Here is a 26,168-nt window from a genome sequence, read left to right as displayed (position 1 = left end):
AGTCAGAGTAATTAATATATAATGCGAAACCTCCCCTAAAGAATATACGAAGAATATATAAGAAATAAATCTTTATATTAAATTTAAATTCTTATATAAATATATAAGAATATATATAATTTCGGCGACCAAGAGTATTCGGTATTTTGAAGTTTCATTGTATTATGTAATTATATGACGAGCAAACAAGAAGTTAGATATTATTGTTTCCCGTATTGAACCGTGATATTGAGTACAAATTATTCGGTCTGAATACAACAATAATGGTTGGTATTAGTATACCACAGCTGCGGGAGTAATGTTTTTTGATTGCTCAATTTTTAGACGTAGCCGCCACTACTGCTGATTCGCGTATTATTTTTAGCTGTTTCGACGCCTTATTATGCGACGATAGATTCGCTGATCAGCATAATATCATTCTATATAATATAGAGCTAGGTAAAGTGCTGGCCTATAATTGGTCGATAGAGAAGCAATACTTCGTAAGTAAAAAAAGCCGATTTTTCAGAAGATACATTACTTTAAATAGGATAAAAAATAAAAATAGACGTAATACTATTATAATAATAGTATAAGTTAAAATTATCACTAGGTAGTATATATTTACGTGATATTTCTATCGTACATCGATAATCGACTCAAGTGAAATTATACTTTTAAGTTTATACCTATTCTTTTTGAAAATGCTGATATTGTATATCTTAAAATCGTATTTTTTTGACTTAGCAGGCATTGCTTCATCCTCGACTATTATTATTTATAACATAAAAAATAGGTACATTTCTCGACTGAACGTGCGTGTGTATTATAACATATAACAATAATATATAGGTACGATATTTTGTTTATAATATATAAATATATAATATTATATATTGCGCGGAATGATGTGTATAAAAATAATAATAATAGTGGTGATATTATGCAGTAATATTAATAATAATAACGATTATAATATATTATAATAATTTGACGACGACAGTATAATAAATTATTATTAGATTATTATTGTATAATATAATAACCGGGATTTGTAAATTCGTGCATTTTTATGTTTTTTTTTTTTTTGCTACATATAGGTGTAAACATGCAAATAGTGAGGTACATATCCGTTTCATAACAACAGTAAAACAAAATATATAAATGTTAATAGGTAGTGCATATTATTATAATAGATTTTTTACACGAGTTATTAGCGCATAACATTAGATATTTCATATAATAATTTTATTTAAATATTCGTTTAGATTTCATTTTTATTCCTATATTATGAGTTTTAATAGTTCCTATTGCGCAACTGTGACGGTAGTACAACGGAAATACAGTGTTATCGATTAAAATCACGAGTATATGACTTATTAGAAACCAACGGATATTTGTTGTTATTTAGAAATTCAAAAACATATAATGCAAGACTACCGATCGGCCGCCACGTGGATCACACGACTTTTGTGGTGCCGGCCGCGTCCAGTTTCTTCTTCATGGCCTCCAGTTCCTTGATGTCGGACACGGTGGACTTGCACTTGTACACGACCAGGTTCCGGTAGAAATGGAACACGAAGAACACGAATATGACCAGCACCGGTATGACGATTATGGTGGCCGCCATGGCGGCCCGTACCGAGTGGTCCCAGAACTTGACCCAGCACAGTATGGCCACCTCGACCAGGAACAGGAACAGCCCGAGCACGGTGGAGAACGCCCAGGCCAGTTCGACGAAGCCGCGCATGCGTTCGTGCGGCGACTCCTGGATCAGCTTGGTGCTCTGCAGCTTGCTGATGGCGTCCACGTTGGGCAGCAGGTACGTGCTGATCATCAGCGCGAATATGTGCACGGCCACCAGCACGGTGGTGCACACCGCGAACATGATGAACAGCCATTCGGGCACCATGGTCGGCTCGTTGATCTGCAGCTCCACCATCGCCACCTGTAGCACGCAACGGCGGCATATTATGTAGGTAACGCTTATGAAATTATACCAGACGATCCATATTTGACACGCGTTACGGACACCCGTTATCCCAAAAACCATTTAAGATTTACACAGTTTTAAACGGTTAAAAACATGATTTATCTAAAGAAATATACATTTTTTTTTTACTATTATTTAACGTTATCATTTTTAAATCTTTTTAATAGCCAATACATTCTTAATTCTTTATTTTAAAGTAGAATTTTTTAGGACAACTCCGACATATAAAAATCGAATTTTTGACAAGCTGTTATATAATAGTATTAAAGTTTAGACGAGCGGAGTGGGGTGGTATAAGGGTAAGGAACCATGGTAAAATATTGGTCCACTATTCCGCTAATCACTTTTAACAAATAAACTGCTGATCCGAATTTTGATTTTTAAAGATCGAAATACTCCAAATAATATTCTTCTTCAAAATATAAAATTAAAAATGTATCAGTAAAGTGTCATTCAAAAGAATAAGACGTGTACAAAATAATTATGATAAAAAAACAGTAAAAATACTTATTTTTTTTCACAAAAATGTCGTTTCGTAACAAATTAAAATAATGCAAAAGAAATAATTTCAAAAATATTAGTGTTTTCTGAAACAATGAATGTCTCATGTCAAATATAGATCAACTCTATGATTGATGCTCAAATCACTCGGTGTTATGTTCTTATTTGTACAAATGTTTACAAACACCAGCGATATGATCTGAAAGCCTTAACCAAGTTAATAAAAAAATCACCAAAATTGATATATTCCTACCACAGTGTTAAAAATAAAAGTATATAAATTGTATTTTTATAATTTATATAATGTCACACATACAATATACTACATTAACACTTCTAAGTATTTCTATGATCTATTGATTTGGTAATAATTTAAAATTGTTAGGTAGGTACTTATATATACATAAATATTTATTCAACCATCATTATTCTCTTAACCGCAGTTTTACGGTTAAACTACATATGTATTTATTCAAATTCTGACATTTGAAATCTTAAAATACTACGTATTAAGAAAATTTATATTATTTTAAGAAAATAATAAGTATATTATCTTACTCATATGTGGGGAAATACAAATATTTGTTTTTAAATAAAAAAATCTTATTATTTGACCACGAATCGTTGATAAAATTATAAGGTTCTTTTTAAATTTAAATGCACCGAATTGAAATGTTAACCAGCAGATTCTGAACTTTTCATTTTTATTTTAGTACTACAATAAGATAAATAAATGATAATGATTTTATGTTTTAACATAATTAAAGTTATCACAATTCACAATTTTTGCATAAGTAAAAATCATTTTTCATTAATATTTTTATTATTATTATTTAATGTGGTGTGGTGAAAATGTATTAACTATGATGCACAACATATATATTTCAGTATCTACCTATCCCTTTCTCAAGAACCATCCATGAAATTTGTTCGAAAAAATTTTAAAAACGCTAAAAACTAATAAAGGTTTAAGTAGCTACCCACTTATATTTTATCAACTCCTATCTAGGGATACTAAATTCTAAGAAGCTTTTCCCTATTTTATGTTATAATTGACTTGGTATACCAAAAATAACGATTTACCATTTTTTCTCATTTTTCACCACGACAATTAGGCGTCATTAAATTCCTTTTTTGTAAATAAACTGTAAATATTACTGGTTAACATTTTATGTTTTTTGTACTCATATAAATTATTTTTTAATATATTCAAATATTCATTAGATGCTATATAATATTTAGTATATAAAATTTATAATTTATAAATTATTTGTTTCAGTACATAATTTAAAAAAAACATTCATTCGACGGTTCACTAAAGTCCTCTCAAATAACAGTGGCCTGATGATTAAAAATGTATACAAACCAAAACTATTTAAATTTCGAAAATTAAAAAATCTATTTTTTTTTTATCAAAGGCTTATCAATATGTGGGTTCGAAAAGCACACGAGCACACGTTAATGTAAACATAATATTAAAATCGAACTACATTCAAAACGAACCTCGTCCAATTGTCAGAGCAAAATTATTGTTTCATTTAATTATATAAAAAGTATAAATGTAATATATAGTGTGTCATTTTTAAATTATTATTCAACCTACATTTACCCGAAAACACTTCGCACACCTACGCATGCACTTAAATGGGTTGTTTTAAAGCCGATAATTATTTTGTTTATTCGATACGAGTTTATTTATGTATTACTACAGCAGGTAGTTGCAGCAGTGTTCGAGGGTTTAAAACATATTATATTATGCATTTGTTCGCAGTGAAAAATAAAACGAAATGATACTTCACATTCATGACCAAATGAGAATTTTCTAAAAACAATATAATGTACGAATAAGGGTGTGTTCCACATTTACTCAACTATAATACTCGAGTATCATTAAAAGAGACGCAAATGAACTCGAGCAGTGCGTGTTGGTCGGAATACATATCAGGCGATACGTCCACTTGCAGGAATACATTAGGTAGGTACTAGTATATACATATACACGTAAGTAATTTTCTAATTTAGAGAGTTCTGTTAAAAAATAAAATGTAATTCAATAGAAAACATAAACAAGTACTTGTTCCTGTTTTAATGTTCGTTACTATAATTATTCTTTTTCTTTTCAAAGAACTATTAATTATATTTTATCGTAAAGTGCTATAATATATGAATATATATAAATTGTACAACTGGCATATGGGTTGATCCAATTAATGGATCTACTCAAATTTTTAATGTCAATATTTTTGATTTTTGCATAGTTTTAAGTATTTTTGACATATTACATACCTAATTATTTATAAAAAAATCTAATTTTTTATAAAAATATCTTATTAGCTAGAAATTCAGACATTGTAAGCTTAGGCAGTTAAATTAATCACATATACGATAAACCTATATTCTGTGTGTATAAATATAATATACGAGTAGTTAGTTGGGCGCAGATTCTATGAAATTTGCTAATTATTTTTCAATGCAGATAATAGAGTAATCTATATATTAATTTGATTGGTGCATCAATGATTTCAAGTATAAAATTTTATATTGCATAATTTTAAATATTTTTGATTTTTATTTCCATTTTCCGGGGTCGTTACTATTATGTATTAAGCTTGATTTATTTTGTCCTTCTACGATATTGTAAAACAAATGAAAAATAGTAGAAAAAACGTGTGTACACATGTTAAGCGTTGATAAAAAAAAATTGCCAACATTTATTCGCATTCAATTAACATTTCTTCATTTAGGATAATTTTAGTTGTATGTTTTAATTAATTATTGTATTATTTATATACAAATTTATTTTAATTTTTAGTAAAAGAAGATAATACATAAAATTAGCCGTCAAGTACCCTTGGTTTTTCTGTACATTATAGTTTTTGAGTTTTTGAAAGTAAAAGTAAATCACTGTTAAAGATTTGTTAATTTTGAATTCAGTAATAAATAATCATATACAATTAAAAACGATTCTGAACGAAGATAGTCTAATTTGTTAATAACTAAGGTTGATTCTACTAAATAATTAGTTTGATAATAATATTAAAATGTAAACAGATAATCGTATATTTTCCCATTTATTTTGAAAAGTAGTAGAACATTTTTAATTTTGACCTTGTAAGTAAAATCTAGGTAAATGTAATTTAAATTTGCTACTAAGAATCTGCATCCTTAAAGTTTAAAATAAAAGTTTTTCTTTGTATATAAAAATTATTAGGACATAAAAATAAAAAGCATACATCATAGCAGTATAAATTAATTAATTTCTCCGCTCAGAACCAAAAATTTGTCTAAATAATTTTTTTTTTTTTTTTATAACTTATTTTTAGGTAAAAGATGCAATTTATTAAAATAATATCATACAATAATGCATAATTTAATAGGTGATTTTAAAAGATTTTATAAAATCTTAATAATCATAAGTGATAGAAATGCATCATTTATTTTTTTAGGTAGTTCAACAATTTACCCGGACTTCTTTTTGAGTATAATTATTTTTATTTGCTTGAATATTATAGAATTTTTTATTATATATTAATATGTATAAAAAAGTTAAACAAATTTTAGCTTATCCGCGTGTAAGCATTCTATTTCATGTTTATATAATATAATATGTAAAAAAGCAAGTGCTGTGTTTCAAGTGTAAACATGTTGTAAACGTTGTTAAAACATTTTATGAACGATTATTACCATCGCAAATCCAGATAATAGTTCAGATGTGGTAGCTGTAGCTTTGAGTTTTGCTCTGCTCATGTGCAATCTCCTCCACGTTAGACCGTCACTGTCTTCGTATGGTTCCCCATTTGAATTTTTTGGCCCAGAATTATTGCCCTGCCAAAAAGTAAAAAAATATTAAGTAAGACGCCACTATAATTAAATAAGTTGTATGTGTAAATTATATTATTGAATACTAAAAAAACGTATATCAATAAATACGACTAGAGTAGGATAGTACAGACACTTTGTTTGCTAGTATCACGTACGGACATGAATAATGATTAACTTATGAATATTATAGGTGTTCACGTATATTAACTTTCTGTGATATTTGTTTTATAATAACCGTTCCAAATAAATCAATTATTTGATTTGGACAGTAAAAATACCGTCAAATTCCGACCGATCACTGAGTAAAAGTAAATTTTAATTTATAAAATAAATATTATTATTATTAAGGGGATTCGATACCGTGATTTTCTGTTTTTGTCTAACGCACACGTGATATAGGATTTTAAACGGATCCTTTGCCAATCATACCAATTGATCCAATGAAGCGATAAGAATTTTTTTTGAAACAAATTTGAATTTGTCGTTGAGTCTACTTGAAATTGACTTTCTTTCCTAGATTTTCGACTTTTTGATTTTAACTTCTCCAAAAATTGAAATACGGCAATTTTTAATTACTCCTTTTTAACATAGTTTTTTTTAGGAATTCGGAGGAAAATATCAAAGCTGTGAGAAAGTCGATTTCAAACAAATTCAAATCTGTTTTCAGAATTTTTATCGCTTCATTGGATCAATTGGTAAAATTAGCAAAGAATCCATCTAAAATTCTATGTCACACGCGCATTAGACAAAAATAGAAAATCACTGTATCGAGTCCCCTTAATATTATTTTTATTTTACGTTATACCTGTATGTGTTGTCTCTGTCTTACTAATGTAGATCATAACAAATGTTCGTTCAGCAGAATACATTTTGTGATGTTAGCTTTAATATTAGAGTAAGTTTATTTACTATCAAATTTAAAGGTAAAAATATTATCTAGAGCATCTCATGGACTTTTATTGATATCTTAATTTTTAAGTAAGTTATGGTTATGTAAAATATTAAAACTTTAAAATGCTCTTAACCTGCTTAAAAATTAAAATACTAATAAAAGCCTATGAGAGGCCCTAGATAACATTATTGCCTTTAAGTTTGATAATAGGTAAATTGACTCTAATATTAAAGCTAACATCACAAAATGTGTTCTGCTGAACGAAAATTTGCCATGATCTACATTAGTAAGACAGAAACAACACATACGGGTATAACGTCCTCTTAATGGGATTTATAGGATTTATTATATTTTGTACACAGACACACAGTAAAAGCTAAAAATCATAACTGTATGATTACTCATTTTTACTAAACATGATGTTTACATCTAAGCGGATCAATACGCGACAGAAAACTTTGAGAAATTTATTTTAATATCGCGGATTTCAAATATTTCATTCAGGCAGACAAGGATTTTTAAAATAAATTATTTATTTTTTATATAAATTCTAATTTAAATGACTATCAGTATAATCACATAATATATAATTCAATTTAACTTACGTATAGCTTAGTTTAATTATTAGTATACCTACCAAATTAATATAGTTCTCATGAATTTTACTTAAAATAACAATTTTTAAACAAAAAAACTACATATTTAAAAAAAAATATAGTAGTTTCATGTAGCGTATACCTGTAGCGATTACTAACAAAATTAGTTCCTAGGATGTATAATATAAAAATATTAGTAAATGCTCCGGTAAAATTAGGATTTTCAGTTTAGTAGTAAATCCAAAAATCTACTTATAAATCTTAGCTTTACCTATAGTGATTGGGTTTTGACAGTATCATATCGTGATTAGGATCTTCTAAATATTTAATGTTATAACGGAAAATCGAGTGGACACCGTTTTGTTAATAGCACACCTTCTCATGTGCACCAGTTGGAATCAATATAGAAAACACAGAAATGTACACGCGTGAAGAGTACACTCCCTGCCCACTAATTTTCCGTCCATTTTTTTCCAAACCTTAGCTAATGTTTCGTGAATATTTTAAAAACGCGTCTATAGTGTTATATTTTTGTATCTATACGTATACCTTATAATATAAATTCTTACCCTATTGTGTTTGAACGAATTATTTTGTTGCCACATATTGTTGTTGTTTTCTATCATCATTTTGCAATTGTTGACCACATGCTGACAACAGCACGTGTTTTGAGTGGCCAACGAAAATTGCGAACCACCTAATGGGCTGCAAGTGCCTGTCGGTTAAAAAAAAAATTGCAATCAGTCGATTTTAAATGAACGAGCGCATTCGACTGTTAGGTTATTATTTCAAATTAATATAATCCTCATCGGGTATTTATTATATGATTCTTTTTTTTATTCCAAAAAGTTTATTATTTATTTAATTTTAGAAAAGTAATTTGTTCTATATAACTCTTCGATGAAAGTGGTAATGGTATAAAAGTGAATGAGTTTTTAATTTATACTTAATGGAAACCGCACGCGGTAGTCCGTATAACAAGTTGCAATAATAATAGTGTTTAGAGCGAATAACGATATAATATTTTTTGGCATTTGATTGATTTATTTTCAACTTATAACAATAAAACAATAAAAGGTCATAGAAATATGCACGAAATAAATGAAGTGAAAAAAAAAGAAATACATATAATTGTAAATATAATGAAAACATTAAACTTAACAATGATTATTATTATAGGTAGTATTGTTAATATTAAAATTCAGTACATTATATTTATATCTACAATTTACTATAAATATAGTTACATTACCTAGTCTATAATAGGTAATTGATTAAATGTATTATTGTGAAAAAACAATTGCCATCATTGACTATCGAAATTCAATTCACGAAGTACACTACATTTTTGTAACTGACATAATATTTTACTCGACTCATGCATATAATTACAACAAGTTCGTAGCTATAATTTTAAATTTTAATATTTATATTTCTTCATTAATAAAATATCTAATATATAATAATAAAAATATTGTTATCCTATGTATTTTATATTATAACTTTTAAGAGTATTTATTTTGGCGTGTTGTCTCACATATGCATGAGTTGTATGACATCAAATTTGTGTTTAGTCGTTTTAATTTTGCGTAGTAACTTTTAGTAAGAGTGAATTGGCCTATAATTAAACTTAAAGGTAAGACTATTTTCCACGAATTTTTCGATATTTTTGATGTAAAATATTACATTTTAAAAATGTTCATAATTCTTTTATAAATAAAAATATCGTAAAAAACCATATAAAATATAGATAATGTTTTTATCTTTAAATTTAGTTATAGGTCATTTTACTCTGTTGTTAAATGTCACTATATTAAATTGGAACTGATGAAAGATTTGCTATGTTGTAGGTATGTTTGTAAGACAGAAACAGCATCATAATATTAAACAGGTGTGTCATCCTCTTGAGATTAAGCTTAATTACGACTAAAACTTGAATGTTTATTTGCAATCCTATAAATTGATCACATATATTTCAGTTTTATTAAAAAAAAAAAGTATAAATAGTAAATAATAATAAAAGTCATAAAATAATTAAAAAATATTTACCCACTTAATTTGGTATCATATTAAGTAGTTTTTATATTACTTGAAATATTATTGTAAAATGTAAATAACTAATAATCTGTGAAAATTAATCAGGTAATATAATAACAGTTATAACTATGTAATATAGAATATAGGTACTGCATTTGAACCAATATAGTGTCGTAAATAGTAACGGGCGTCAAAGTATATAGTTTTATTGTATGGAAAAATGTACCTATATAATACTTCAAAAATATTCCTACTCTGCACTCTATATAGTATCTAATACATATTATTATAACTATATAATTTACAAACAATCAGGCACATAGCCAGGATTATGTCATTTTATTATATTATTTTTAACATAATTCTTACACAAAATCTTTTATTTTAAATTCTTAAACATTTCCGTAGGGGAGCAGTATCATCCTTATGGATCCTCTCCTGGATACGCGCATATAAACAATGATTTTACGTTTAAATCGGTATCACATATTGAAGTTACTATAATATTATAAGTTTAATATTGTGTTACAAAAAAAAAAAAACCAATTGGTACGAATTTTTAAAAACTGTTTTAACGTCACTCACCTGTCCATAGTGAAGGAGATCCTTTTGGGTAGCTGCTAATGGTCGGTGACCTCTCTCTTCCGAGACTGTGGTCGCTTCCCGACGACGAATACAACACCACGCCCTGTTGATTTTGTGGTCGATGTTTGGACGTCTGACCGGCGATCTCCTGTGTATGAAAAAAAAAGCACGATATAACGATAGGCATTTTTTATTCCAGTCATAGTATAACAGACGACATGACATTTACCAAAGACAAAGACCCAGGCATGTTGTTGACTTATTCGTTAATTTATATATATTATGATTATTATCTCTTTACATATCGTCGACAAGCCGATCTACGATATCGCGAATAATGCTCAACGGCGGTAAAACGAATGACGTGGCGTGGCGAGTTTATTATATTATTATAGTTTTCTACGTAAAGTTCGCAAATAAAATGAATCTCTCGCGGTGTGATTCGTACAGCAACTCACATATACTACGGACATCACCTTGTGGGTTTAACTATGGATAGGTATACTGTCCACTGTGGTCACTTGTATCGTTATAATACCATGGAACCATGTCATAACCAAGACTTCCTGGGTCGTAAAAAACTCGGAAACATTTCATATAGGTGTAAGGTGAACTATACGTAGATAGTATAAACGCGACCATGAGCTGTGCGACAAAATTATATTTTGACGGAAATTCGAATAACCATTGTGACTAGTTCTCCTCGGCTCATCGTTAATCGCCGACACGAATATTGGATCCCGTCCATAGAATAATGTAATAATTATATTATGGAATTATTCTCACCGACAGTATACAGGTAGGTGGTACTCGAAATAATATACAATAATAAATATATTAACGATATTAATATAAAATAAAAATTACCCATAAGGAGATAGATACTTATATAATGTTAACGACGATTTAATATCGCGACGGCGGTGTTATTGACAACAATTATAATATTAGGTATCTATACGCCCATTGATCGTAGTAATAATAATATTATATATTAAACTGATGATGATGAGAAGGAGGAGAAGGACGACCTGCTATTGAACTGTCAAATCGAAATTAAATCTGTTAGATATTTTATCACGTGTTTATTACGATACCTGTACCGGGATCAAAGACACATATTTTACGACGTTGTCTCTAAACATTACATCGGTGACGCACTTATCCTTTTGCTCGACTCCACGTGCCAATAGCTAGCTGGCTATACCGACGTGCATATCATTTCTTACCAAAAAAACGTTACGACACCCATAAAGTAAACGTTTTAATGGGTTTTTATAACATTTTGTATAATATTATAACTATTATATTATATTATATATGATGGCGGACTACGGTGTAGTATAATAATTATTATTTTCAATACAATTTCCGATATATTATAATGGAATATTACAACAGTTCCTAAGGTATGTGCAACTTATTAAAATATTGGTACCTAGTCTACGATTCGATAAAACGTAAGGCTCTGCAACGGCAAACGAAAAGTACTTTGTTTAAAATAATAATTATTGTTGTTTATCACAAACGGTATGCAAACTCCAATTACGAGTACTAAAAGAAGAAAAAAAGAAGGTTAAATGAAAAAATATAATATGTGTTAACACTACAGTGATGCGTGTCGATGTATAATAGGTATATATACAATATACATGTTTAAATGTTTAAACGTTTTATTGTATTGTGAATATCGTTTGAATATAAATTGCATTTATTAGTCTGTGGGTGTCACAAAACATAATATTATTTTTTAAAACTGTGTTCTTCGAACAACTTTATTTTGTTTTACAAATTTTTATAAAAACGTGTACTTAAGTCATTATTATTCATAGTAATATAAATAATACGTATAGTTTATGATTGATTTCTATATTTTAGACTAGGGGTCGGGAACCTGCGGCTCTTTAACATGCAACATGCGGCTCTTTGGATAATGATCAATCGAGATCCGTAAAATATAAATTATATTACACCTGCGTTATTATAGTGATAAATAAAGTTTTTCTATATTTTCTAAATTTAAGACGTATTATTATGTTTTTATTGCCTAACATTTTCTCAATGAAATAATACTATCTTTATTCTAATATATGTACTAATAAAAGTAATAATTTATACACCGCAATTAAAAAAAAGGTTGTTCAAACCTGTGCGGCTCCCTGGATATCATAGTTTTGTAATTTTTTGAAAAAATGGCTCTTTCCTACGAAAAGGTTTCCGACCCCTGTTCAAGACTATGAGTGGTTTTTTTTCTTTTCATTAATCAAATATATATTGACACATGAGTCGTAAATAACGCATGGAAAATAAGAATAAGGAAATAAACAATCATTCTTTTTTTGTATTCGTCAGAAAAAAATAATAATTCATAATGTATTTTTTTATTTTGTTCTATAATAATTATATAGTTTGTTTATTCTTTTGCAAAAAAAAAAATAATAATATTTTATAATATTTAATAATTATTGTCTGTATTTGCAAAAGCAAAGGATTGCTGTTGTTGTTTCCTGGTGAAACGTGGGAAATGTGCGATAAGTGTTTAAGTTTGAGGAAATTATGTATTCTATGCTTATCGAGACGGAAAGTTAAAATATTATAAAATATTCATTATTATAATCAATTAAAAGCATAAAAAAGAGGTGTTTACAACATTTATATATGTCATATTTTCATCAACACTATTATAAATTTATAACACTAATACACCATCATTATATAAACTTGAAAACTTGATTAGAAAATTGTGACACCTAAAAACAATGAAACTAGAAATCACGAAATAAAGTAATAAATAATAATAACTTTTTATTTACAGGAAATATTTCATATCTTTAAAAAGTCTATAAAATTGTTGTCGTCATAATATTAATGTGTTTAAAAACGAAATAAAATAAAATAATAGAATTCAAAACGACAAACAAATTATTATTTAAATTGTTCACTCTCATAATAATAAGTAGTGTTATAAGTTTATAATATAACTTTTTAGGTAGTGAATAACCATTTAAATTTAAAATATAATACATTATTAAGTTCGTTAAAAAAAAATATTAGTAAAATAATTAACATTGTGTACCCAGTTATTGTAATATATTGGTTAACAAAACAACTTCATAATTAATATTAAAAGCTAGTGTACATTTATTATTTATTCAAACGATAACGACTTAAGGTTGATTATTTACAATTAATTAGGTACCTATAAAGTATATTATGTATATTGTACAACACTGAGCAGTGTTTAACGTGAACAATAACTGCGAGCTTCAATGCATACTAAACTCTACAAAGTGATTTGCCAATCACGCTCATCCTCGTTTTTCCCTTTAATAATATGCATTTATTCAAAATCTGATTTTTAGATTTATACTTTTAAAGACCTATTTTAAAACACTACGATTTTTTTATACCATTTGAGAAATGGAGTTTTACTCACTGTAGTTCTAAGTATCTATACAAAATATTGCTAAGTCGTAAAAATTGTACATACACACGGCCAGCATACTAAATCAATCGAGACGCGTTGTTGACGTAACCGAGTTGGCGTATTGATTTTAGGATTACATTAGAGTTGAAGATATCAAGCTGCGATTAAATTATATCATCATATGCTTTTGTAGACGTTAAACCAATACGCATTTCCTCGTCAGCCATCGAGTTATACCTATGATTAGATTACGTCAATTTTAAAACGAAACGCACCTAAAAAAGTGTAATATAATTTCTTACATATTATTTTATAATAGTAAACACCGCTTTACGACCAATTGCAGTGATTGAACATGGTATAATAAGTGCAATCTAAAATTCCCAAAAAACATTCGGTCGTCATACATACTATAATATATAAATACAAAGAGTGGCAAACATTTTTCTGTTCAGATCTAATAAGACTATATTTTTCTTTCGAGAGTCGACTTACATAAAAAGATTAATTTTTTTTTATTTTAAATATTTATTAATTATTATAACTAGTATTAATTACAAACATACCTAAACAAACAATACAATTAAAATGTCAAGTTATACAAATATGAGTATTTTACATTAACTTTAAGAAAACTTTATAGTCCTTTACCTCAAAAAGGCGCTTATAGCACCTAATTTTGATATTTTATGTCGATTGCTGGCCCCGAAAAATAAAAACTAAATATCCCATTATTTATAATGGTTAAAGGAACACTAGCGCTTGTTCGTTTAAAAGATTAAACTTAGTAGTTGAACTGTAAAGTCTTTCTTTCTACCTCCACCCCTCTTTCTTTATTTTTGGCAGCCAATTTTGCAAGTTACGTGATGTTTCCAACAATGAAAACAGCCAGGGAACTATACTATACTATATATATATATATGCGCATATTATACTCGCTCGTCGCTATATGAACACGACTGCTATTAGGTCTTACGACAGGAAGTTGCTACCACAGCGACTTTCCAACGATCGTTAGTTGGTCTTTTAGGTTTTAAATTCACTTTTACTAGCCGGACAAATGGATAGCACTTCCGGACCGCGTACCCTTCAATACGTTGCAGACTTGCAGTAATATGAAGATTGACCCAAAATCGTGTTTACGTATATATATATACGCATATATCGACTACAAGGGTGGATCTAGAAATGAAAAAAATTAGGTGTGAGAGGATGGTGTTGTAAAAACGCTCGTTGTTTTGAAAAGTGAAAAACGATAATATATTGTATAAGTTTAATGTATTAATTAATACACCGTTAGAGACTAATGCGTTAAACTTTTTTATAAACTAACTAAATTGATAATAGAAAGGTGCATTTTAAAATTGTAGAATATATAATATATTCACTTACACCTCCACCTACCCACAAAAAAAATCCCACGCACACCTAATATCCCTCCTTTCTGTGTTCAGTTAAGTGACATTGAAAAAAGCTATAGAATATTAATAGATCAAGAAGCTTGTCGGTTTTATAATTTTTTAATACATTCACGTGTGTAGTATAGAACTGAATTGCATTAGTTGCAATACATTTAATTTGTATAGTAGTATAGTATATATATATTATATAATAATATGTCGCATTCACATAATGAAATTGAATTTTTCAAGAAACGAATATTTATTCTATGAATTTTGATCATAATGGCCTAGTCATTTTTAGGTTCAAGTAATGGACACAAATTCTATTCATCTCGTGAAATGATAACTATTATCTTACATTATTGGTATACATATTTTTTAATTACATTTTAGTGAAATAGTTATTGAAAAGTTAAAAATAGTATTACGTAGTTGATGTAACAAAATAATATACTAATATTAAAAAGTTAATATTATGTGATGTATAAAATAATATTACATATATAGCACATTTGATTATTGCGTCGATTGTTATTATTATTTGTAACATTAATAAAATAAATATGATGTTTTTTATTGCATTGCTGTGGGTATTTATAGTATATATTAATTATATGTAACATTATTCTCTCGATTGGTTACTACGAGTATTTATATTTTATACCTAGCTTTGTAGTTTATACATAATTTGTATTATTTGAATACTTAAAACAAGTAATTATTTTATGTCAATTTGATATTATTAATACATATTTTATTTTTATAAAATATAATTAAAGGTGCTATTTTTAGATGAACATTTTCATAAAACGTTTGTCATATGTTATATGTTGTAAATTAAAATTAAATTACTTTAAATGTTAAATAATGGTTTGTATTTCATGAATTTGAAACAATTTGTGCGTCTATTAACTAGAAAATAAAAACGTTTTACACATTATGATTGAAGTTTATAAAATGGATATCTATTTCATGAAAAGTTCAATTACACTATCTATATAAATGTGAAATTTATACAGTGAAACCGCTATTCATCAATATCTCTAAAAAGTGGACGCAGACGTTTTTAAATTCATCGTTAAAAATACACTACCAATATTATAGACATAGTAATTTCTTATAATAATGAACACTCTATTATAATAGCGGACGTGGATATTACAAATTGATCCCAAATGTACAATAATTTACGTTCCATTAAGGTTCTTCGAACTATCAAAACTGGGAACCTAATAAAAAGTTACCATTAACCTGGACAGCTAGATGGCTTTAATCAATTACATTTTATAAAATATTTGGTATATTAGTTATAAAAATATTGACTTTATATTAAAATTAAAACACGTAAATAAAAAATTATTAGCATAGTCATCACTATTCAATAGTTTAATATCTATTCAACTGTGGTTAAATGTTGAGCATTGTTAAGCTTTTGTAGCGAATAATTTCTGTATCGGTATTTCGAAAAGCTTAGTTTCTAAAGCTCACCCGCCTCTCCTGAATCTCCTACACAGTGATAACTCGAATATGCCGGTAAATAATTTCGTAGGACTATGTGAACGATCAAAGTTTCCAGACTCGAAACATAATATGTTTATCGCACTTACTCGACCAACAGCCCGTTGCGTCTGAATCGTCCTGGGACTGTCCTGGAGGTTGTGCAATCCAAGCATTTGGCTGTTCTTGGCCAGCGCGTCAATGGCCGATTGCTGTTGCCGGATTCTCTTAGCAGTCGACCTGAACGAATTGCGCAACTTGCTCTTGAATCCCGCTCCGACACCACCACCACCGCCGCCACCGCCACCACCGACACGATGCACACCCCTCTCGGCCGCTGCCGCCGCTATCGTACTGTTGGACCTGCCGTACTGCAGACGTTGCTGGTGCGCCGTTTGATCCTTACCGGACTTCGGGACAGTCATCGTCGTTTCCTGCAGACGACGTGGCCGAGAATCTATATGCGGCATGCTCGCGTGCCTTACGTTCCCGGTGACCTTTTCCGGTGGCGATCGACAATCGTTCGCCGGGTCGACCAAAGCTGCGACCACCGCGACGGCGGGTACGGTGTTCGCCGTAGCGGTGACTTCCACTGGAGTGGTGACCACCGGTGTGGACATATCCGGTCGAAACTGCAGCTTCTGCAGCAGAAATGAGTCGTCGTCGTTGTCGTTGTCGTTTCCAGAAACGCCCTCAGAGTGCGATTTGTATAATATACACTATACGCAGTTATACACCACCGGCGATTGTATATATATATAATGTTATCTGCGGTCAACAGTGCAGGCGATCATCTGTAAACAACATATTAATATTTTTTTAAATTTAGCTTTGATAACTCGAATTAAGATTATTGTATATAATATAGATTTTACGATCAAGAACTCTAAATCACCAATTCGTCACCTGTCATTTTTTAAATTCCAAACGGAACGATGAATGCATTGAATTTACAATATTTATTTTTAATTTTTATATTTGTATACCTCACTTTGTCGGATCTACAAATAGATTATAAATTGGATCTAGTTAGTAATTTTATAAGGTCAAAAATAAAAATTCTCAGTATTTTAAAAATAGCGAAAAAGGAAAACTTTTATCAACCAATATTTAATAAAATAAAGTTTATTTTTTGTTTTTATTCAAAAATAAAGACAATATAAATATTTGAAAGTTTCACCAAATATTCTCATTTGCATTTATTAGATTATAGTAGACATAATCTTCAGTTTTTTTTCAATTAAAGAATGATAAAGTGTGTTTTTATACAAAAACTTGAAAATTTAAGTATTTAAATCAAAAATCTTCATATTATATTGTTCTTATCACATTAAAAAATAGATATCGGAATTACATATAGGTTGCATAAGAAGTTTGAAGTTCAAATTTTGACAAAACCAAGGGGTAGGTACACTTGATACCTATACTATACAGTGAAGTGGTTATTTATTTGTCACATTTTACTAATAAAAATTGTTAGATTAAGGTCGTACAATATGCGTAAAAAATAGTCATTCATGTGCAGTATACTGCACGACGTCTCGATAGTCGATATGGATATTTAAGAGCAAGAAGAAAATACGCAATAGAGAGAAAGGGGGAAAGGAAGAGAGAGAGAGAGAGAGAGAAGTACAAAACAAATCACAACGGAAGGAAAATAAACGTTACCAGACGGAGATCGATATTTGCAATTGGGTTGAGACCAAAACGATTACGGTGCGTACACGTTATATTTGTATGAAATAATAAAATAATAGTTGTACACCGCGAGACAATCGTGTTGTGCGGCGCCGTTCTTATATAATATATGCCAACTTCGCGTTATGCCATTATGTAATATGAATATAATGTATTCATTTTACATTCCATACTATCGGGTAATACATCTCAACTGTACCTATAGCTATAAATACAAAATGAGCACAACGATCATCGGTCATCATCGTATAGTCATCATAATTTTTCAAAAGTTTATTTTTACCCAAATCGAAATCCAAATTAATATAACTTTTACCTAATTAACTTGTATATTAAGCTGAATGAAATTAATAGTCCGTATAGTATTTCTATAATATAATATAAGCTCTAACTTTCAAAAATATTTAAAATATAGGTGTATTTAAGTATAAATATATTTAAAAAGTTTTCGATTTTTTTGTTTTATGTGTATTGTTAGTGAAAAAAAAACGTGGGGATCCCAATATTGTTTTTTTTTACTTAACGATAAATTCTCAATAATAGAATTTATGTTTTCCATATTTTTTTATCACATATACTTATTATATACATGATAACTGTATATAGTAACTATGTCACCGTCGACAATAAACAATATAAAAATATTTAAATATAATACATGGTATCATTAAAAATAGTAGAAACACGAACAGAGTATAAAATAAATATTTAATTATTGAACAAGTATGTATTTTTATAAAACATAAAAATACATAATATTAAGTAGTAATTAGTCAAATACTATTCCTCTAATTTAGTACGATAATTTTAAACAAAAAATATAAAACCTTTAAATGATAAATATTGATTTTTTTAATTTTTTAAATAATAATTTTAAAATTATAATAGCACTTATAACTTTTAAATAAATTATTGTGAACCATATTATACCCTTTCATCTTTGTTCATAAGGTTTATATTAACTAGAATATACATTATATCTAGTTGAATTTTAATTTAGGTGTATCAATATTTAAAAAAAAATCCCCTGTTCAACATTTCACGGTAAACAATAGAAGTCCGTATTTGAAAAAAAAGATTTTAAGCTGCAAAACACTTTTAAAATTCCGTAAAAAACTCTGTAGTACCTACTTGAAAATATGGTCCTTAATTAGAGGACACACTAGCGTTTATTGTATCCGTATTATAAGTACGTCTGACAATACGGCAAATTTGCGTTCAGCAGAACTGATTTTATGCTGTTAGTCTTAATATTAGAGTGGATTGACCCATCATTAAACTTAAAGGTAAGGACATTATCTGTGTTAACATAAGCTATGTCTTGTTTTTTTTTCAATATTCAACAGTTCTCAAGTGAGTTATGAGTAACCTATGTAAAATATAACACAGAACATATTGAAAACTCGCTTGGAAATTTAAATATCGTTGAAAACTTATGCAAAAATAAGGATAATGTTCTTATATTTAATTGTATGATAACATCAAAGCATTAAATTCATGTTAACGTTAATACTGACGAAGCTAAATGTGAACTTTCGAATGTACAATTGCTATATTATGTGTTACGTACTTATGAGACAGCGATGTACCTATAAAAGCGCAAAATCGTCTATTTTTTTTTTCTATAATTCAAGAACGTAAAATTGATTTGCGCTTATATACCTTAGTACTGGTACAAAATCATTGTAACAAACTGCATTACATGTTACAATATTGTACCGATTGTACTCTCTATAAGTTAGACTAGAAAATTTGACACTCGTCATATATTCTAGTTTTTTAAAATTTGATGTAGGTATTTTTCTATTTCATAAACAACAGTGATTGAGTCCAGTTGAAATTTAGTTTTATTGCATCGTATCATAACCAATTATGATGATTTTTTGTTACCTAAAATCATCCGAGAAAACTATGCAGTATGTATACGGTACAAACTTATACGTAAAATGGAATTATTTATAACTATATAACTATACAATATTATTGAGAATGATAACAAATATCCACCACATTTCTGGAGTGAGCAAACTTTGAACTACCTAGATGGCATTACACCATCATCACTTGAAATATCAATTTTACAATCTACACTGATCATCCATAAATGTATAATTTTGTTGAAATACTTAAGGACACGAAGCGGAAGTTTACTAAAAACTATAATCAAAAGGACGATAAAACTCAAATCGTCACTTTAAAGTAAAACCAAATATTAAAGTGCTTGGAACATACAAGCAGACTAAAAAAAGTCCTAATTATTAGACTTTTAAAATCTGTATGCTTAAAATTGTATGTTAATTTTTAAGGTAGGTACTTATTATAATATTATTAGGTTGAATTAATAATAACCATTATTTCTTTATTTTAATAAAATAAAATTTATTAAATACTATTAAGACCAAAAATCAAAATACATAATAAAAGACAAAATTTTAATAGTAAGCACTGCTTATGAATCACACTGTACATAATATACTATTATGTTTCTAGGTTTTCAAGTCCGCAACGACGCGTACGACACATATATCCAAAGGCGAAACGCTTGCGCGTTAGGTGTTAGATCTCAAATTCTCGAAAAATTATTAATAACTCGGCCATATAGGTATACCTACACAACATCACACCAGGTTGACGGTTAATATATTATAATTATTAATATCATTCTGTAGTACGAGGATACAATAATTTAAAATAATATAGAATAATTAGGGATATGATATTAATAACAAAAAAAAAAAAAAAAATGTGTTAAAAATCTTAGAATATTACTTTAAATGCTTATTTCTATTAGCTTAAATATAATATGATGAAAACGTGTTGTGCAACATTAATTTTTTTTTTTTTGTAGATGATACTTTAAAATTAGTAAACTATTAATGTAGTAATCACATCTTTAATTATTTATATAGAATATAGATATGAAAACGATGGTGACGAGTGTTGCTATCTACTATTTCATTTTTGATACCTATTATATCTGACCACTATCATGTACCAATACGCAAGATATATTACAAAAATTGATGTTCGCTTCAAAAATAATTTGTAAAAAACACTCTAAACATTTGAAACACGCTAAAAAATTGAATTTGTCAAAATATGCAAACATGTTTCTACTCACAGAGCAATATACTATAATATAACAAAGAAAATTGTCATTTCATCAAAATCCAATTCCTAATAACAAGGCATAAATAGCTTTAGTATAACCGTCCAGCTATAGGTTTAATCAGGAATTTTCAACGGGTAGAAGGGACAATTTTTTATACACAGTTGTACACGAGAATGAGAAGGGGTAGAAAATATTAAAATAACGTTGATATATAAAAAAAAACTGAAAACAGTGAAAACAGTGAAAACAATATACAAATAATTTTTTCAATTTAGAATATCATAATAAACATAATAAATAACATTATATGTCAGATTTAAAGTTAGGTTACAGATGATTCATAATATATATTAAACATACATATATATATAGATAAAGGGCGTCCAAATAAACCTCAACAATTTACGACTGATGCCTACCACTAGTAAATTAGAATAAGTAGTATAATAATAATTATTTTACACAGGTGTTATATTAAATAAACGACTTTTACACGAGATAAGATTTAATTAAAGCAATTATAAACAGACATTTATGCACTATATAATATTTTTTTATACAGGGAGTTACTCTGTTCGCAGTTTTGTACGTATACACTTACCTACACTCCAAATACATACAGAGTGATTGTGGCTCACCGAGAATACTTGCCCCTATTTTTCATTAAATTGTGAATTTTATTTAAATTATGAAATTAAACACTTTTCTAGTATAGTCATTAAAGACTATATTTTCTGACAAATTAATTGTGAAATTTAAAAATTTTACTTTGGAAAACTACTTTTTTTCATCTGAGAACTAATTATCATTTTTTAATTATAAATTATTAAGAATATTTAAGAATATATTTTTTCAAAAAAAAAGAATGAATACAAGCTATATTATTTTCTAAATCGTATAGTACTATTAATAAACGTATATGATAATAGATTTAACAGAAATAAGGTAGGTATGATTAATATTTATTTACAACAATAATTTTGTAATTTGTAAAAATTGTCCGAATATAATAAGTAATAGATTAAGAATTGTATATATTTTATGAAAAAATATTGGATAATTTACTAAGAATTATTATTCTTAATATATGATGTATTTAACTAAGAAACTATTCGTTCAATTTATTATAAAAAAAAATGCTAAAAATCATCAAACTAACAGTTTACAATAAAAATAGTATCTCTCGTTTAAAAAAAAAAAAATAAAATATATTTGTATCACCAAAGTGCTACTTATAATTTGTTATAAAAAATCCAAGTATTTGTAAAGTAGATTTGTATATTTAAATTTTTCAAAAGTCAAAATTGTATTATATTTTAAAGGGTAAGGGTGAAAATCTTGGTGAATCACTCCGTATAAATATTGTCCTCTATCCGCTCTTGAAACCTATAAACTTAAAAATCACATTTTTTAAAAGAATAAAAGTCACTCGGTAAAAATATATATTGATTGGCACAAACACGTAAGACATATATCGTGTATTTATGTGGCTCTACATACATGCGTGTATGTATATTATAATCGCATTTATAATAACATAATTCATATAATTTATTATTATATTTCCACGAAATACCCGGGTCGTATTTTATAGATTTTTGAAAACTTAAAAATAACGACAAAAATGAACACACGTACGATGCAAAACACTGTAGAACAATGCATTATGTCATACTTAAAATTTAAATGCGTCGGATTCATGGACTCGCATTTTTGGCACTGAATCAATGGTTTGTCTCGTCGGATCACGCATATTCAAAGTGCTTATATACATAAATACAAGGTGATGCTTTTAAATGCCTACATTCATTGATTGAAAATGTTTTAACTCATGATTTGTAAAACAAATAATGTTGTAAATATAAATCTTACAATTTTTGTAATAATTAGTTATAATTATTTTAAGTTTTTACTTTTTTGAACGAAAGCATACATTTTGAATTTTATATTTCAATACATACAAATTTCAAACTAGTGGTTTATTTAAGTATTTATAAATTAAAACGAATAAATACCTATGTAAGAATAATAATAAAAGTATAACTACAACATTAATTTTTTTTTATATTTTATAAAAATATATATATTTATATTTAATGTAAGCATAAAAAACTAAAGCTACCCAACAAAGCTCGTAAAAAATAAAAATAAATAATAACCTAACCTATTTAAAGTTTGGGTGAGAAGAGTATCTTTGTCACTGTGATATACCTACTAAACTTATCTTAACTTATAAGTTATAACTGAATACTTGCGTATAACTAATTAGTATAATACTTGTTTGTAATTTGATTTTTATACGTATCTATCGAAATACTCTGAAAACTATTTTATTTTAGTATAAAATTAAAAAAGTATATTGGCAATTAAATATTTATATATATAACGATAAAAATTACAATTTTTTTTCAAATATATTTTTGCAATGACACCAAATTATTCAAGAAATATTATAATCAAAAAAGTTAGAACTTTTTGAATAAAAAAGTGTACATACTTAAACGAATCACCTTGTATACACACATTTATGTATAAATCTATGTAGATCCCTAGCTAGTTAGTTTTTTTAGTGATACTTTTTTTAAATTTTAAAAGTAAATACGATGGAGCTATATCGTAACAATATTTCTATAAAATGGAATTCTAATATAGTAATACTAATATACCAATAATAATATGTATATCTACATTTAACATATAATAAATATTACTTTAACGTATAAAAATAATTAATTAATTGTTTAAGCCATAGGCATTTGAAGTGAAAATACAAGTTGATAAACAAATAAAATCATAACTGGCGAAAATTCAATATTAAAAAATATTTGTATACAAGCATTTGCGTTAATAATTTTTTACTATAATTTCTAAAATTCTAAGTTTTAACTATCTAAAACCAATAGTATAACAATAGAGTAGATAATTATTTACTAATTAAAATAAATATTTTACTTTCCATGTGTTTTTGGGGCATCACATAGAATAAAGTGATCAAAAGATTAAATAAATTCTTGTATGAAATATTGGTCTAAAAATAATTCGGAAGACATTTTTACAAACAGTAATTTAATAAATTATTAAAAATTGTTCTTTTCCGTTTATATCAATGATACTAATTATCGATAAATTATTATTTCCGGTGTCACCGACAATGTATCTGAATTATGTCTTATGATGTTATTATATCAATGTATCAATGTAACACAGTTTGTAAAAGCATTTTAATTATGAAATATATTTACTAAGAAAATTAAAACAACTTTAAACATAATTCCGTTTCTATTTAATTGTACAGTTTGTATTAAATAAAAATATAAATTTATAGGTAATATATCATACTCAGACATTGAGGTTTTGAGGACGTCCCTTAAAAATACGCCGTGTGTAAATATATTTACATCAAAACACCATCCATTATTTTACAAGGAACGGTGATGTATGATCTGTACAATATAATATTAATATTTTTATAATATTATATTTTAATGATATTTCGTATTTTGTTTTCTATAGCTTGAAACTCTTAAGATATATCATACTAACCGTAAATATTTGTGTTTAATTTCGTGACAAAAATATCACGAAGTCGTCTACAGGGAGCCTTACAACATGACTGAAAATCAATATTTTTTTCACGTCTGAGGTAACTTCAAAAGTTCTGTCTTTAAGCTGCATATTGCAAAATCACAGACGTTGTCAAGATGACAAATCTCATTTTAACGACACTAAAACATACGTAAAAATGATGATAAGTTATCCTTGTTCAAAAATTTAATTCCTCTGATACTATTATCAGATGCGTTATAAAAGTCGTAACGAAGGCAAATAGCTACTATGCTACTATGACAATAACTAAATCAACTTTTATTTTAACAAAATATTCATGTAGATTAAAAATAATTATATTTGTTAAATATAATAATACTCAGGGCTTGCGCTAACATGTAGTTCTAAATTAAAATGTGCAATACATAAGTCACATTTAGAGTAATATGTATTAATTTCATATTAGTTAGGTATGAATATTTTAATGATTCGTATATGTTTTCTGAAATATTAGGAAATGTGATTATATCGATTATGTGATTGTAATTTGTATCCATTACTGATACTATAATTATTATTATTTATTGCGTTGACTGCGAGATTATGTGTATAAACGGTTTTTAATTAATTTGCACTACTTTAGATTAATTTAGGCGGGGAGCTAACTTCATGACCAAGTATATCAGTTTACTAAAATGTTTGAGTAAATTTTTATTTCTAATGTTTTATACTATCATAGTATTTGAAAAATGTTTTAAATTGAATAAATATTTGGAAAGATTCAATTTTTCATTTAGTTGTTAAAAAATTATTTGTCGATTGTTCTTTAATAATAATTATATGATTGTATTTATAATTAAAATAAAACTATTAAACATTATAAATTGGGTATATTTTTTAAATATTTTTTTTTTTAACATTTATAACAGATTTTAAATATATTTAGTGGCATGGATATAGATAAACTATTTTAACATAAAATAATTTTTACTATAAGTCTTCATTTTGTAATTATACAATAATTAAAAATTAATTTATCTTTAAAACAATTATAAAAATATGGCAGAATTTTTTAAGTTA

The 26,168-nt window shown here is 27.4% G+C and overlaps 1 protein-coding gene across 5 annotated transcripts in view; it reads right to left on the bottom strand.

Annotated features, from left to right (window-relative positions):
* Nucleotides 1-1,034: 1,034 nt before the first annotated feature.
* Nucleotides 1,035-26,168, bottom strand: part of LOC113551476 (calcium release-activated calcium channel protein 1-like) — a 60,689-nt gene continuing 35,555 nt past the window's right edge. For 3 of the 5 annotated variants that reach the window (XM_026953734.1, XM_026953737.1, XM_026953736.1), the window contains 5 exons: nt 16,843-17,526; nt 10,406-10,553; nt 8,353-8,498; nt 6,158-6,298; nt 1,035-1,927 (listed from right to left, as the gene is read on the bottom strand). In XM_026953734.1, the coding sequence (XP_026809535.1) occupies nt 1,439-1,927; nt 6,158-6,298; nt 8,353-8,498; nt 10,406-10,553; nt 16,843-17,352 (1,434 nt within the window). In that variant the 5' untranslated portion in view covers nt 17,353-17,526 and the 3' untranslated portion in view covers nt 1,035-1,438. Of the gene's footprint in view, nt 1,928-6,157; nt 6,299-8,352; nt 8,499-10,405; nt 10,554-10,634; nt 10,918-16,842; nt 17,527-25,085; nt 25,268-26,168 lie in introns of those variants that run through there. The other 2 variants (XM_026953735.1, XM_026953738.1) reach the window with 2 other exon arrangements.

The sequence above is a fragment of the Rhopalosiphum maidis genome, chromosome 2 (genome assembly GCF_003676215.2).
Source record: "Rhopalosiphum maidis isolate BTI-1 chromosome 2, ASM367621v3, whole genome shotgun sequence".
Taxonomy (NCBI): Eukaryota; Metazoa; Arthropoda; class Insecta; order Hemiptera; family Aphididae; genus Rhopalosiphum; species Rhopalosiphum maidis.
Note: the sequence above shows the minus strand (reverse complement) of the source record. Positions and strands in the feature narration are given on the sequence as shown.